At 36.1% G+C, this 18257-nt stretch overlaps 1 protein-coding gene across 6 annotated transcripts in view; it reads left to right on the top strand.

The window, feature by feature from the left end:
• The window catches only part of LOC137233901 (cyclin G-like), a 159636-nt gene that overhangs the window by 81842 nt on the left and 59537 nt on the right, over positions 1-18257 (top strand). The window contains exon 1 of one of the 6 annotated variants that reach the window (XM_067757465.1): positions 7701-7734. The exons of the other annotated variants lie outside the window; for them this stretch is intronic. Within the exon in view, the coding sequence (XP_067613566.1) occupies positions 7716-7734 (19 nt within the window). The 5' untranslated portion in view covers positions 7701-7715. Of the gene's footprint in view, positions 1-7700; positions 7735-18257 lie in introns of those variants that run through there. 6 annotated transcript variants of the gene reach the window in all.

Below are 18257 nucleotides of genomic sequence, written 5' to 3'. Positions count from 1 at the left end.
AACGGTAATAGGAGCAATAAAGAAATTTATGAAAAATATGTAAATAAAATTGGAAAGGAAAAAATGTCTAAACTAAATGAACTACTCAAAGTCAAATATATAAGTATAAAAAAAAACCTATGAAACAAAATTTTTATTAAAAAAAAATTACAAAAAATAACAGAGTTAGTTCCAGATTGAAATTTGATAGTTAACACTACATTGCACCGTCTGGCAATACCCTCTGTCTAGCACAAACCTTAGTCAGCTAAACGCTAAATAAAGTACGAAATTAACACGTTTACAGCTCGTGTGCTCAATAGACTATTTATTTTTTTAGTCTTGACAGTTTAGCTCAATAATTAATTTGTCGGTATCATTTGATGTGACAAGCCATATCACAAAAGGCACATAAAATAAATAAACACAAGGCGCGCTAACCTCCGAAGAGATTTTGGGCCGAGCTTCCTTTCCTATTTGGGTCGTTCTACTTTTAATTTTTTTCTACAAATTGACGGGACGGAAGCTACATGATTTACGCCGACTTCGAAAAGAATCTGCAAGGCAGATTAGTTTGCACTGAGTAGTTTTTCATTACAGAAATACACTCGGAGTGTTTGCCAAATCAGTGCCGAGGGGCGACTCGCCCGCTCGGTAACAAATTTTTTCTAATTGAAAAAACTTTTTCCACATGTTTTCATGTTGCTTTGCCCTGGAATTGAACCCAGTATTTTCGGTGTGGTAGGAGGAGCGCGCTACTACCACTACAACTAGTAAACTTTGACTCTGCGACGCCATATGGAATAAATATGTTTGCATGCCTGAAATGCTGTTTAATGCTATGTTCAAACAGAAAAATAAATTGAGGCAATATTAATTCAAATTGAGTGGTGTTCATACAACTCAACTTAGCTTACACAATAGTAATTTGATGGCCAGTTGGCTCATCTCTACAGCAACAACATACCTGTGTTCACAATGTCAAAATGTGCGTGTTGGAATTAGGTGAATGGAATGGAATGAAAACATAAAACTTTAAAATTTTTGTGTGTTGTAAGATAATGTGTTCAATGTTTTGGTTTCATTTTGAGTTTGCCATCCTCTTTTGACAAAATAATATCAGCTGATGAGATGAGCCAACCATATAGTTGAGCCATGCGCAGCTGACGTTTAAATCTACTCAATAAACACACTTTACAAGGTTGTATTTACAGTTTGAAACAATTTATTACGCAATTTTTTTTAAATTGGCAATTTGTTATTACAATTTATTATATGATAAATTGCGTAATAAATTGCCCAAATGGTATAAATTGCCAATATGGCGTGTGTTTGTACCTAGTATAACATAATTCTTGTGTAAATATCTCTTTAAGTGTTTACGTCATTCCTACATCTTATCTTCTTATATATATAAAAATGAATGCCATTTTTAGTTCTGATTTTATAACTCAAGAACGGGATCACCTATCCAAACCAAATTTTTAGGCTTTGTTCAGACTATTCAGTAGATGGTTTGTGTTTTGAAATTTTAAGAATCGGATACCAGGGTCTCGAGATATAGGCCAAAACGTGGACCCGGCTAACCCTAGGATGTGTTTGTACAATATGGGTATCAAATGGAAGCTCTTGATGAATGCTATAGTATAGATTATTTTTCATGCACCTCCGTGACTAGGGTCTCGAGATATAGACCAAAACGTGGACCCGGATAACTTTAGGATGTGTTTTTTCAATATGGGTAGAAAATGGGAGCTGTTGGTGATTGCTATAGTATAGATTATTTTTCATGCTCCTCCGTGACTAGGATCTCGAGATATAGACCAAAACGTGGACCGGGATAACCCTAGGATGTGTTTGAACCACATGAGTATCCATTGTAAGTTGTCGATAAATGCTAATGAATAGAGGGCTTTTCTTTTCGCTGGGTAACTAAGAACTCGAGATATAGACCAATTGGGAACTCGCCTTCATGTTAAGAGATTGCCTTCTTATGTACTACAACCAGTTAAAATGGTATATTCAATCACATAACAACATAATCCTTTTACGTGAAGGCGCTGAAATGCGCTCAATGTATGGTGAAATTATTTTTAAAAACACACCAAAAACCCATTTGTTTGGTCAGATTCATCCCACTTAGCCAGCGGATTATACGTCTTCATATTAACATACATACATCAATAATAGTTTAATCATTTACTAAACGATTTATTACCTACTTAGCTACGCTCTTTCGCTCTCAAAATTTATGTACTTTCGTCTTAACTAGCTTACTTATTATTCCCACCTACAAACTTACTTGTGTCACTTGGCAACCCTAAAATACAATTGACACTTGGCAATCCTTAATCTTCATATATTCCCGATTGAAAAGTCAGTGTTATTCGGAGATTCAACGAGGCAACGTGAACAATCAGAAAAATCAATTCATAAATAAATCTGATATATTTTATTAAACTTTTTAACATTCAATACATATAATTAAACATATTAACTAGTATAAACCGTGCCTATGTATTAATTTTACATAACTCGGAAGACCCTGTCGTAAGTATCGCCATCCCTTGACAGGTCAGAAGTGAGAAGTGAACAAGAAAAAACGTGCACAGTGAAAAGTTGCCGGTAAAACTTTTGAAAAAAAAAAAACGAAATATAACTAAAATACAACGCAATAAATAGTCAAAAGTGCATTTTAGTTCGTCACATATTAAGTAAATGTGAAAAAGCAACATACGAATTGTAAAAATTGTTCAGTAATTACAATTGCGTAAATTTGAGACTCCGCTGCATTCGCGAAAATTTGAGACACCTCTGCTATCGTTTGCTGCTAACGACGCGTCGCAGTCAGCAGAGAAACTTCGATCAAGTCGAATCGGTAAATTTTTCGCTCCATACCGTCAGATGTCGCATATCTAATTAGATCAAACGAAACAAAAGAATCAAAACAAAATGTCAGAGCTACAGAAATTGACATTCGCGGAACTTAAGAAAAAATGTAAACAAGCAGGTCTTCCGAGTAGTGGAAAAAAATGCGATTTAGTGGAAAGATTAGAAGAAAATCTAATAGAAAACCAATTTCAAAGTGCAAGTGATAATAATCATTTACTCGAACGCATATCTGAGTTAGAAAGCACAATTCGAAACTTAGCAATGCAAAATAATAATGCTATAAGTACTCGAAATGATTTTACGCCGTGTTGTATTTCGTCGCCTGTAACAACAAGAACAACGCATTCGTACTTTCCGATAATGTGTACAACAAATAACTATATTCCACCAGTGCAAACACAACCAGTGCAAGCATGGTCGGATACGCGTCCAGCTAATGTGGACAATGTAATCGGTGATGTGCACAATCCGCGGAATCAGAGAATTCCAAACTCGAATGTTAATTATTATAATGTGCCATTCGCGCACTTACAACCGTCGCAGCAAATAAATTCGCCTGTGAACAACTACAATCCGATATATAAAATACGTGACATTATAGATTTGTTACCCTCGTTTAATCCGATATCCGAATCTTCGCTTAACGCAACGCAATTTGTGAAAAGAGTCGAAATGCTCAAAAGCGCTTACCATTGGGAAGAAAGTATGCTATTGTGCGCGGTACAGCAGAAAATGCAAGGACCAGCAAAGTTATGGGTTGATTCCCTTCCGGAAATTTTCGTGTCGTGGTCGCATTTCGTTTCGCGTTTCAGAAACGATTTTCCGCATTCTGAAAATACCGCTGAAGTGCATATTAAGCTATCTCGACTAAAACGTTCGCAAAACGAAACTCCGGAGGAGTACTACTATAAAATGTATTCGCTTGGCATGAAAGGTGGGCTGACGGAAGATGCTATCGCCTTACATATCATAAACGGCATTAACGATATTGACTTACGCAGAAAAATTTCGAATAGTTATGTGCGCTGTAACGACTTATTACGCGACATTTCCAACTATAGTGTGTTTAATGAAATAAAACCCGTTACTCAGTATAAACCAAAAATTTATCCGCAAAGCAATACGAGTGCAACCAAAACTGAAAACCGTGAAACGAAAACGCTAGAAAATGTAAAGTGCTTTAATTGCTTAAAATTCGGTCACTACTCAATAAAGTGTCCCGAACCTCAGAAGAAGCAACGATGTGAAAATTGTTCGCGTACAAATCACAAAACCGAAAACTGTCCGAATAAAACCAAACAAGATATACGTGCGATCGATAAAAATCTCGAAAACGAATCTGTCTACGCAAAAGGTATAACAAAACGAATTAAAGTGAATGGAATCGGTACAAATGCTTTTGTCGACCCTGGTAGTACCAGCACACTCGCGCGGGAGTCTTTTTGCAAATCGCTTGGTGAAATTTCTCCATGCTATGTTAAGCTAAACGGCTTTGGTGGTGGCGAAGTGTTGTGTAGTGGTAAAGTGAACGTATCGCTCGAAATCGATAACGAAATATACAAATCTGTCATGCTAATTGTAAGCGATCATCTAATTAGTGAGAATGTATTACTCGGTACAGATACTTTGTGTCGTGACGGATCACGTCTTATTATCGAAAGTGGTAAATGCAAGTTTGAAAAAGTACTTAAAATAACTTATGTTGAAAACATTAATCAAAATGAAAACGAAAAGCTATCGAACATGTTGAATACGTATCGCGACGTGTTTGCCGAAAAGCTTACCGAACTTGGTTGTTGTACCGTAGCTACGTTTAAAATCGAACTTAATAAAGAAACTCCGGTGAGCATTAAACCATACCGCGTCCCGTTCGCGAAACGCCCGGTTATATCCGGTATTATAAACGAATTGCTCGAAAATAATATTATACGCCCGTCCGAATCGCCGTATGCTTCTCCAGTCGTGCTCGTTGAGAAAAGCAACGGAGAAAATCGTCTCTGCGTTGATTACCGCTGCTTGAACAAAATCACCGTCAAACAATCGTACCCGATGCCGATAATGGAGGAACACTATGCTCAGTTGGCAGGTAATAAATATTTTACGTCACTAGATTTAAGAATGGGGTACCATCAAATAGCAATTGATGAGGACTCTAAGAAATTCACAGCTTTCGTAACAACCGATGGCCATTACGAATACAACCGTATGCCATTTGGTTTGGTGAACGCTCCGGCCGCATTTCAAGCTGTGATGAACAAAATTATTTCGAAAATGAACCCAGGTGAAGTACTCGCCTACCTGGATGACGTTATTATTCCCAGTCGTACAATAAAAGAGGGTTTGCAACGTATCAGTAAATTCTTAGCTATACTTCGTGAATCAGGATTAACACTACGCTTAGGGAAATGTAAGTTCTTGCAGGCTGAAATCGAATATCTGGGTCATATAATCAACGAAAAAGGAATAACGCCATGTACTCGTAAAGTATCCGCCATACGAAATTTCGCACAACCTAAAAATATCGCCGATTTAAGAAGATTTTTGGGGCTTACTGGGTTTTTCAGAAAGTTCGTACCCAACTATTCTTTGATAACGAGACCGCTCACACGATTATTGCACAAAGTCAACGAAAGCAAATTTGTTTGGGAAAAACAACAGCAAGAAGCATTTAGTAAAATCATCGAAATACTTACAAACGAACCCGTGTTGGCCTTATACGATTCAAAAGCGCAGCACGAGGTACACACTGACGCAAGTAGCATTGGTCTTGCAGGTGTACTGCTACAGTCAGATGACGGTACGAATTGGAAACCGGTCATGTATTATAGTAGACATTGTACAGATGTTGAGAGTCGGTATCACTCCTACGAATTAGAATCGCTCGCCGTGGTTGAGGTTCTTGAACGTTTTCGTTTATATCTGTTAGGCCGAAGATTCCGTTTGGTTACTGATTGCTCAGCAATAGTAAGGGTTCGCGACAACAAAGAGTTGAAACCAAAAATTTCCCGATGGTGGTTGAAACTCTTAGAATTCGATTTTGAGAGCGTACATCGGTCTGGAAGCTCATTAGCTCACGTTGATGCTTTGAGTCGCTCACCAGATGAACCCGCTAATGACGTTGAACCAGCAGGTTTCATATTACAAGTAGATTCGAACTTTGACGATTGGTTATATACCATGCAACTACAGGATCCCGATTTAACTGAGATCATCGCTATATTAACTGGTAAAGTTAATTCACCGCGTGCAACAGAACTACGTAAAGATTTTAAAATTCATAATCATCGACTATACCATAAAGAAGACGACGGCATGAAGTTTGTCGTACCAAAGGCAGTAAGGTGGCGAGTTGTCGAACTCTGCCACGATCAAATGGGTCATTTCGCCATCGACAAAACAATTGAACGAATTCGACAAACGTTTTGGTTTTCGCAAATGAGGAAATACGTAAAAAACTATATAGCCGCTTGTATCGAATGCTGCTATCGGAAAACGCGTCCTGGTAAAGCCGAAGGAAGTCTCCACTACGGTAGTGTAGATCCGATTCCTTTTCGAACCCTCCACATCGATCACGTAGGTCCCTTCGTACGCAGCAAAAAGGGCAATAGCTACATACTTGCTGTATCTGACGCATTTACTAAATACCTAATTGTCAAACCCGTGCGCGACACAAAAACATCACACGTTATAAATTGTCTCAATGAAATTACAACATATTTCGGTTTACCGTCACAAATAATAACGGACAGAGGTACCGCATTTACCTCAAAGAATTTCGAAACGTATTGCGAACAAAATAATATCAAACACGTTAAAATCGCAGTAAGAACGCCGCGTTCAAACGGTCAAGTCGAGCGCGCTAACCAAACGATATTGAACTATCTACGTACTACAACTGAAAACGCAAAGGAATGGGACTTAATACTACGCAACCTGCAATGGACCGTAAATTCGCAGAAGAACAGTTCTTCTGGGTTTACCCCTAACGAACTTATATTTGACTTTAATCTCCGCGATATCGCGCATAACCGATTGCTAGCAGCCGTACACAATGATACTTTCGATCACGAGGATCCGGTTAATATCATCGACAAAAGGAATAGCGCGAAAGATAACATTGAACGCGAAAAGTCGAAATGGAAGAAACGTTTTGATGCTAAGCACCTAACTCCGCGCAAATTCGAAGAAAATGATTTAATACTTATCGAAACCGAAACGCCTGCAACCGGTGAATCGCGTAAACTAATACCGAAATATCGTGGCCCGTACCGGATCGCAAAACCCTTAGATAATGATCGGTATTTAATCGAAGATATACCGGGCATGCAAACTAAAACGCGAAAATTCAGCTCCGTATACGAATCCAGCAAAATAAAACCTTGGTGCGAGAACAGTCCAGAGCTAGACATCGAAGACAACACCTCCGAAGAAATCGAGGACGATTTCACGTCAGGATAGGCCGAGCTGTCACTTGGCAACCCTAAAATACAATTGACACTTGGCAATCCTTAATCTTCATATATTCCCGATTGAAAAGTCAGTGTTATTCGGAGATTCAACGAGGCAACGTGAACAATCAGAAAAATCAATTCATAAATAAATCTGATATAATTTATTAAACTTTTTAACATTCAATACATATAATTAAACATATTAACTAGTATAAACCGTGCCTATGTATTAATTTTACATAACTCGGAAGACCCTGTCGTAAGTATCGCCATCCCTTGACACTTGCATTATATTTATATCAACATGTATGTAAACTTCATCGTAGTTACGACGCATTACAATGCCCAATATTGCATTGGAAAGGTGACGATGGCTGCAATATCAATATACCAATGATTGATCCACGAACAGGTAAATAATATTTTCAGTGTGTTGACATTTCATCATTTGTATAAATTTCTTAAGTCAAATTTTGCACTTATTTTGAGGTCTACATGTACAGAAAAAAGTTAGTGCCATTAATTTTTATTCGTATCGATTGATGGTTCGTCCACAAGAACAAAATTATATCTTGAGATGTGGTAAACTATATCATCAGTACATCGTTGATATGTATGCCAAAATAGAAACAGAACGTCTTAATTTTATTCGTTTCAACCAAGCAAAATTAAAATCTGAACAATATATTCATTTGCAAGATGCGATAGCGAATGATGCTAATATTAATGACATCGGACGTTTAATTATATTGCCATCTTCGTATATTGGTAGCCCACGGAATATGAACGAATATGCACAGACGCAATGAGTTATGTACGAAAATACGGTCGACCGGATCTGTTCATTACATTTACATGTAATCCGCAGTGGGATGAAATCAAAAACAATTTATTTGCAGGACAGTCGACAACCGATCGTCATGACATTACTGCGCGTGTTTTTCGGCAAAAATGTAAAGCACTTATGGATTTGATTGTGAAATTATATGTATTTCGGGAGGTGCGTTGCCATATGTACTCCATCGAATGGCAGAAAAGGGGATTGCCACACGCACATATACTAATTTTGCTGGTACATAAAATAACTCCGGATCAAATCGATAACCTTATATCTGCTGAAATTCCTGATCACACTGCTGATCCAGAGTTATTTCAAGTTGTCGTTAAATACATGGACCGTGCGGTGAACTAAATGTGAATTCACTATGTATGATTGATGAAAAGTGTTCGCAACGATACTCAAGGCAATTTACTTCAGACACAATGACGGATATCCATTGTATCGACGTATATCACCTAATGATAATGGCAAAACGGCAACCATTAGAATGCATAACCAGGAAGTTGAAGTTGATAATCGTTGGGTGGTTTCGTATTGTCCATTATTATCGAAAATATTCAATGCTCATATAAATGTGGAATATTGTAATTCTGTCAAATCCATTAAATATATTTGCAAGTATGTAAATAAAGGGAGCGATATGGCAATTTTCGGTGTTGCTGGTGATAATACAAATGATGAAATTACTCAGTATCAAATGGGGCGCTATATTAGTAGCAATGAAGTTGTCTGGAGGATTATGTCGTTTCCAATGCACGAAAGACATCCTGCGGTTGTTCACTTGGCTGTACATCTTGAGAATGGCCAACATGTTTTTTTTAATGTAGCAAATGTATTGGAAAGAGCAGCACAACCACCAGCAACTACGTTAACAGCTTTTTTCAAATTATGCGAAAGTGATACATTTGCGATAACTTTATTATATTCTGAAGTGCCTCAGTATTACACCTGGAATGTGTCTTCGAAAAAATTTCAAAGACGTAAACAACGAACAGCAGTTCATGGGCATCCTGGCGTTTTCCAAACAGATGCAATTGGGAGAATATATACAGTACATCCAAACAATGTTGAGTGTTTTTATTTGAGATTGTTATTAGTTAACGTGAATGGCCCAAAACCATTTCAACAATTGAGAACAGTCAACGGTCATTTGTGTCAAACATAGCATTTGTAGGAGGAAGATGCACATTGAGATTCAACACTTCATGATGCATCTATTTCGGCTCATCCTCAACAAATACGAATGCTATTTGCCATTATTTATCAACATGTGTGCCATCAAATCCACTTGAATTATGGAACAAATATAAACATTATATTGCAGAAGATATTTTAATTCGTATGCGTCATCATGCAAGAAATATTGATTTGTTGGAAATGTACAACGAAGCTTTGATAATAAGTGAGGATATGTGCCTAACGATTGCAAATAAAACATTAGTACAATTGGGTATGATCGCACCAAATCGTGAGATGCATGATCTGTTTGATCGTAAATTGCAACGTGAGCAGGAATTAAATTCTAATGATTTGCGTTTATTTGTACAATCGAATATAACCAAAATGAATATTCAGCAAAAACATGTATATGACACAATCATGCAAGCCATTTCCAATAATGCAGGTGGATTATATTTCTTGGATGCACCTGGTGGTGCAGGCAAAACGTTCGTTATATCACTGATTTTAGCGACTATTCGATCGGAACAGAAAATTGCATTGGCACTTGCATCTTCGGGAATTGCTGCTACATTATTAGAAGGTGGTCGGACAGCACACTCTGCATTAAAATTTCCATTGAATGTACAGGTGATTGAAACTCCTACTTGCAATATTTCAAGAAATTCTGCTATGGCAAAAGTTCTGCGATTAACGTCAATTATTTTATGGGATGAGTGTATAATGGCGAATAAAAAATTACTAGAAGCATTTAATCGAACAATGCAAGATTTACGTGGTAATCAACAACTTTTTGGTGGTGCTTTGATATTACTGTCAGGGGATCTTCGACAAACATTGCCTGTCATTCCTCAATCAACTCCTGCTGATGAAATAAATGCCTGTTTGAAGTCATCAGTTCTTTGGAGATATGTACAAAAATTGACACTGAACATTAATATGCGTATTCACCTACAAAATGATCCAGCTGCCCAAAACAATTGTTAGAAATTGGTGATGGCAAAATACAAATCGATAGAACCAACGGATTGATCACTGTACCGAACAATTTTTGTACAATTTCGAAATCGATAGATGAATTGATTGAATGTGTTTTTCCAAATATTCTTCAGAATTACAGAAATCATGATTGGTTGAGAGAACGCGCCATTTTAGCACCGAGGAACATTCATATCAATGCCATTAATTTTCAAATTCAAGCAAAACTCCCAGGTGTAGTCACGACATATAAATCAATTGACAGTGCTATGAATCAAGATGAGGCAATGAATTATCCAATTGAATTTTTAAATTCATTAGAACCGGCTGGTATGCCACCGCATTGTTTGAATCTGAAAGTGGGTTCTTTGATTATATTATTGCGAAATATTAATCCACCAAAACTGTGTAATGGCACCAGATTGGCAGTGAAAAATTTATTGCCAAATTTGATTGAAGCTACGATCTTAACTGGTAAATCAAAATGAGAAGTTTGTTTAATACCGCGTATCCCTATGATTCATTTGAATTAAAACGATTACAATATCCTGTGCGTTTATCATTTGCGATGTCCATCAACAAAGCCCGAGGGCAAACGCTTAACGTTTGTGGTGTGAATTTGGAGGAATCATGTTTTTCACATGGCCAACTTTATATTGCCTGATCCAGAGTCGGTACCCCCAGCCGTTTGTTTATTCATGCTCAAAATGGAAAAACACCGACTTTACTTATTCATTTATGCAAGAAAAACAACACTTGCGTAAGTGCAAAGATAAACATTTAATTTATTAAACAATAAATACTGTGATTCGAGTTTATCTAGGGTGATTGAATGAAAATTTGTAAACATTGGCTAAAAGCCCCGACATATAAGCAGTTTTTCATAGAGCTCAGTTTAACACAAGCTTATGCATTGTGAGTAGATTGCATGTATTTTTATGGAGAACGGTAGAATGAGCGACATTGGCTCCATCTGATATTGAAAAGTAGCCAACTCCCAAATTTTGTTGCAAGCAAATCATATCCCACTCAGCATTTAGGTGATTCAATTTTGAATTTCCCTACATATCAATACAATTTGATTACTCTTTCTGACTAAATAATGAGTTATCATACAATTGAACAAAAGAAATAATCAAATATGAATACTTTTGATGATGAAATACTAAAAAGCATTTTTCGATCACTTTTTGGAATACTTTTTGAAGTCCTTTAATGACTAATTTTTAATATTTCATAAAAATATCAAATATGCTTACCTTTGATGATCAAAAACTGAATATAGCTTTTCAATCACATTTTGGAATCATATTTGAATGAAATGTGTTTACTTTAGGTGATCAAAAATTTATAATCATTTTTCATTCAGCTTTCTGAATCTTTTATGAATATATTTGTTGACTGAATAATGAATTTTATACTTGTTGAAATTTTACTTTTCATTAAAAATTTTATTTTTTTCACATACACATATTTTTCCAATCATGAAGCTCAGAAAAAGTATATAAACATTTTATTATTTATGCAAAAGATATTATTCAAGACAAAAATAATGTAATGCTGTTCGTGAACGAAGATTTCCCCAACCATTTCTCCCTTTCATCTTCTGAGAAAATACATAATGATTGGACAATACATTGGTTGTGAGCTATTTGAACCCCAGGTAAGTGAAACTATCTTGACATACCTGGATACGGCTTCAACATCCCGTATCGTATCCGTATTTTAAGATGCAGACGATAATGCTGATGTTGGATGTTGTAGTCGCAGGTGTATATCGGTCAAGTTTGTTTGCGAGTTAGCTGTGGTTCGAATAACTCACTTTCGCATGCTTTCTTCCCCTGATGAAATAAGATTATTATGTAGTATCCTATTTTGAATGAGATATGAAGAATAAATGCATTATAATGGCATTCAAAAATGATTCAAAAATCTCACCCAAAACGATTGAAATATATTCACAAATATGATCAGAAAATTACTGTGAAAAGCAGTCAAATATTACTCTAAAACTAAGTATTAAAGTTCAATTTTACAATGATATCAAATATGAATAAAAAGCGTTTCGAAATAGGAATCATAAATGATTATTCAAGAATAATCACATTTATGGTACATTTTTCTCCCGACGATACGTTAATTTTCGAACAGAAAACGCTTTTAAATTTGAACGTTTTTAATCATCTTGGGGTATGGCTAAGGGTGTTGGCATACTTTGCAAGTGAAATTATTTTTACCACTGTTTGGTAAATTTTCTAACATTTTTCGCAATTAAAAACTGCAATATAACAATCGAATACGACACAAAATATGTTAGGAAAAATTTTTGTTGAATGAGAATATTTATAACAATGCTTCGCGTAATTTTGTATGTTCCTTCATATTTACAAACGAAACATCTTGGTTGATTGTGGCGTGATGTTACTGGACTGCATAAGCTTGTGTTAAACGTATCTATATGAAAAATGTCATTGTGCCGCGGCCTTAAGCCGTAGACGATTCTATCGCAATCGGCATACACTAGGGCGCCGCACTTGCGTAAGTTGCAAAGATAAACATTTAATTTATTAACCCTAGTGAGATAACGTACGACTGTGAGACGTACGTCGTTTTCATTTTGCTCTCAGTCTCCAACAATCGTAAAGGGAGAACATTCTCATTCTCAGTTTCTCAGCTACCATTTACCAGCTTGTCAGTGGGGGGGGGGGGGGGGGGGGGGGGGGGGTGTTTTCAGTAGTAACTTTTTTGTTTTCTGAAGTATATACGATTGTTTTTTAAAAATAGGTCTAAAGGTACTTCCACACCGGTAACGAAATAGTCAAAGACGTATAACAATTGTTTTAAAACAATTGCAACTTGTTACACAACCAAGTTATCTAATTCCTTGGCTTGGTCTCACCCGGATCCTGAAGCAGGTCCCCGAAACCTTCTTGAAATTGGACCATACAACATCGTCCCCTTGCTGGGACAACAAATTTTCCACAAGAATCCCAGAGAGGAACGAGTGGGCAAACGGCGCGGATCCGGGATCTCCCGAAATCTCCTTTAACTAATCTCAATCTAAGCGAGAGCTTTCGCTTACCCGACCACTGTAGAGTTTTTCAGGCTAAACTCATAGCTATCTGGGAAGCAGCCCTCTATCTTGCTAACCTGCAGGTGACCAATTCTATTTCAATCTTCTCTGACAGCCAAGCTGCCATAAAATCCCTGCAATGTAGTAACAACTCGTCACTAGTGGCATTGAAGTGCAGAGAAACCCTCAACAAACTAGCTGAAAATTGCAACCTAAGCATAATATGAGTTCCTGGCCACTGTGACATCTCAGGAAACTGCGCCGCGGATGAGCTAGCTAGGGAAGGCACCAACCTGCAAACAATAACCTCCGGGGGTGGGGCCAGCCCTCCTCTAAACACTTGCAAACACTGCCTGCGATCTCTTTTCACAGAGCAGGCAAACGCCAGATGGGCCAAGGAACCTACTTGTAGTATATCCAAGTAAATCTGGCCTAAGCTGGATGAAAAGAGATCGCAATCGGTGATATTGTTAAACCGTATCTCTATAAGCCCACTAGCGGGCCTTCTTGCAGGTCACTGTCTCATGGGCACTCACTGTGCCTATATGGGCCTGCAGACAAATGACTTCTGCCGCAGTTGTAGCGACGAGGAGGAGATAGAAAGCGTAGAGCACTATCTGTGCCACTGTCCCGCACTGTCAAAAACCAGGTACCAATGCCTCCACAGACACTCCTTTGGGTACCTTGCGGTGCTTGAATCTATAAACCCAACAAACTTTCTTCTATGAGAGTAGGGTAACAGGAAATAGGGGCCCCCCACGTGGTAGCACAACGGGCCACAACGGCCTACGTGAGTTTCCGCTCGGACAGCGGAGGCAGCCACTTTAACCTAACCTAACCTATCTAATTCCTTTGATCTTTACCGACAACCTCTGTGTAACATGTAATCTGCTATAAAAACAGAAAAAAAGTTACACAACATCGTGTTATACAACATTTTTCAGTTGAATTTCTAACAGTTTGCATAAGATTGGTTATATAATTGTTTGTAACACGTTTTGTTACTGGTGTGGACGCACCTTGACGTATCGTTATGTTTTACGTGACTACAAATTTTATATGTAATTTTTGCCTAAAATGGTAATTTTAGCTAATATTTTTTTAAACTACAGTTAATTCATTCAATTGAAGTACAAAAAAATATATTTTATTTTAATTTTTTTGCTATAAACTGAGGCCCTTCGAAAAAGACTGATTTTTGTGAGGACAAGTCAAAGACAAGTCAAACTTAATTTTTAATATATTAAAAAATCAATAGATTTCTTTAAAAAACATTTAAAACATGTGAATATATATCAAATTAATGATAAAAAAAAAACCAAACAAAAAAGATGTAAGTTTTTTTATATCTTTAAGGTCCTTAAACTTGAACACGTCTCTCAGACGTACATTATCTTTCTAGGGTAAAAAAAATAACGTTATCTTTCTATGGTTAAATAATAATGTCTACAGTGATTGAGTGTGTCTAGGGCGATTGAGATTTGTAAACATTGGCTAACAAGTTTTATTTACTCAGTTATCGAAATAGATATTTCATCTATAAAAAATATGAAAATACAATTTTAGTCGCAATTAAAAATAAAATGCTTTGTCGACTTCGTATCTTCTTCGCGTCGTCGCACCTTTTTTAAGTATGAGTACACGTTTCCACTTAAAATATACTTTATTAAGAAATAGCTCATCCGTTGTTCGATACTCAACTATGCAGTTATTTAAACACATTCGGTTGTTTTTGCAATATATATTTAAAGCCAATGAAACTAATTCACTGTCACTACAAAATTTTCCACCAATTGTATGATTAGACAAACTGTGTAATATATATTTAGTAGGTATGTTTGTGCATTGCTTAGCTTCTCTAACTACCTGTTAGGTTGGCGCTTGAACCTTGCCAATATTGGTTTACTGCGAAAGTGATGTAAGCCTTGTTTTGAAAATTTTATATTTGACGTTTCTTTCAGTTTGGCAAATTGGTTGCAAAATGCCCAGACTCAGTATAGTATACAGGCGAAAATACTGATAGACTCTAAAATGGCCCATATACTCAAGTTATGGCGTTGTGCCATATAAGCTGTATTAGGCTGTTTTCCTGACATTTTCTCTAGTATAAGGTTTTTAAACCTGCAGCCGAAATAAGTTGATTTATCACTGAGCTGTCTAATTTAGTTTCTATTGAAAACGTAATATTTTATTTTTCATTTGAACGGCATTATAAAATTTTTTGTAAAATTTTAAAATTTGCTCTTGAATCATTTTATATTGCAGCTAAGTTTTGTTTCCATCATGTACAACCCCAATTTCCCAAAAAATGCTATTGCTCACTTGTTTGTTGGCATTTCATACTGGCGCCTCTTATATGCACAGGGTGCTGTAAGGTTTTGTGCAGCAGTTTGCTTGCTTTGACGTACACTCAGAAAAAACACTTGCCTCAAATGAGGTAAAACATTTCATAAAAAAATTTTCTTCAAATTGTGGATTATTTCAATGTACTGAGTAATAATTTCCTATTTTTGTATAAAACTTTTCATTAATGTGAGGAAAAATTTAAATTTTTTTTTTCAATCAAGTATTAATATAACCAAGAAAAAAATATGAAGTATATTCGAACGAGTTTCCGTCATCTCTTATCAAATTTGGTTTCGAGACAAACCGATTTCGGGGTTGTGCCATCATCAGTGTCGATGCTCGTTCAGAACGAGTACATCAAATATCCATCCTGTCGGAAACGCAAAAAAAAATGAGTCAAAAAAAAAAGAACATCTTAGTTTATGAGAAAATTACTTGTCTAGATAAAGGGAAGCGCTTCTATGGCGCAAAATTAATCCTATTTTTCTTCCCTTTCAGAAATTGTTAGGGTTTTTCGAGTGTGGTTTTTCCCCTTTCAGACTCAGTTACCGAGCAGAATGTATTCGGTTCGATCTCGTCCAGAAATTGGGACTTACATTTACATAACACAACTCTACAACAAAAGTTTTTTCTTTGTCCTAAAGTTTATTTCATGATTTTCTGTTTTATTATAAACAAAAACAAAAAGAAAATGTCTTTTTTCGGTATAAAGTTTGCTTTTGTAATAGTTATAGTAACAATACTCATGGCGCTAGAGTGATAACTAAACAACGATCAAGTGTTTTGTACAAATCTAGAATAACCTAAAATATCGTCGCGAAAGTGTAAATATGAAGCTGATGCTATTGATTGTTATATATGTATGTGGGCAGATTATTAAAGTTCGAGATATAAAATATGAATTAAATACATCTCTCATCCTCTGTGAAGCCTACGAAGCATATTTTGGCTGTCCTGTTTGGAATCAAGACAAGACATGGGCCCACATGTTGCTTGTAGTTATTGTAAACGATGTTTGGAAGGTAAGCAAATTTTATTTAAATAGTAAATTAAATAAAGTAGACATATTGATTCCTCTTTCTATATTTTAGGTTGGTATCGAGGTGAGAAAAGATCTATGAAATATGCAGCACCAAGAATCTGGCCAGAACTAAAATACGACGTTAAAGACTGCTAATTTTGCATTGTGAATCCGAGTAAAAGACGCAGAGGTAAAAATGCAAAACCTATCGAATATCCTGATCTTGAATCTTCTTCTGCTCCAGTCGCACACGATCTGACACGACCAGTACCAGCGCCACCGAAAAAATTATCGCAGAGGAGTGGCTCATCTCTAAGTTCTTATAAAATCAATGCCGTTAAGGAGTTTTTACCGACACCGGAATAACCAAAACATCATTACATACCTACTGAAGAATTTAATGATTTGATTAGAGATATAAATTTACCAAAAAGTAAAGCAGAGCTTTTAGGCTCTTCTTCGAACAAAGTTATCAAGGCCAATATGATGAAAACACAATGGGATACTATATTTGGCGTTTATTGAGAGATAATACCTATGAACATAAAAGAAAAGTAAAAGTGTACACCTTTAATTTATTTTCCACTTTTTTGTAAGTTATATCGATATAAAAACTTAATAAAAATATATTTATTTGAATTGTTTCATTTTCAAGTAAAAATTAAAACCACAGATTTTGAAAAATTTCGTTGAAGCGGTTTCCTAAATGGGAAAGCAAACTTTTTCATGCCATATATTTTTTTTTTTTCGTCAAATTACGACCTAAAGAACTGAAATTTAATGCTTTGAAGTCAAAGTCAAATTTTGTGTTGACCCGTGTAATACTCGTTCTACGATTTGTAAACTTTCTTTGATGGGCTAAAGACCTTTCTAGATTTTATTTACTATGTGATAAGTTTTTTTTGCTTTTTTTGGTAAAGCTATTTTACCACATTCGAAACTTTATTTTGGAATATTTTTTTAGTTGTGTGTTATTGGATTCATTGTGACCAAATGAGATCCGTTCAAAAACAATTCCGTGAAACACAGGATGGTTGTCTTCTTTCCTATGTTCCACAATTGTCTAAAGCTTATCGATCTATCTTTGTTACAGAGTCAGAGAGAAATTAATGGTGTGTAATTTATTTGCAAAATTAACCCCATGCTTGATGAGCAGTCCTGTTTTGCGCACCGAGATTGTGGCCAAATGCCTTTTTGGATCGACGATGAAATTTTGAAATGCAATAATGGTTTCGTTTTTTGTATCAGTTTTGCATTAATCTCTACAAAAACTATCACACTCCTGACTTGGTTGTTGTAATAGAAAAAATAGATAGAGTTATTATCTTAAATAATTAAAAACAAGTATCCCGGCAATTGGGTTCAAAACGCGTACTCTTCAACCTCTTAGGCAGCGTAGGTCTAATTGTTGTTAGTTAGATGCTGCGCGAAATTGCGTGCACTCCGACAGCACATTTAATAATATTTAGAGCTTACGCTTTCTTTTTGAACATAAGT

Source organism: Eurosta solidaginis, chromosome 1, assembly GCF_040869045.1.
Source record: "Eurosta solidaginis isolate ZX-2024a chromosome 1, ASM4086904v1, whole genome shotgun sequence".
NCBI lineage: Eukaryota > Metazoa > Arthropoda > Insecta > Diptera > Tephritidae > Eurosta > Eurosta solidaginis.
Note: the sequence above shows the minus strand (reverse complement) of the source record. Positions and strands in the feature narration are given on the sequence as shown.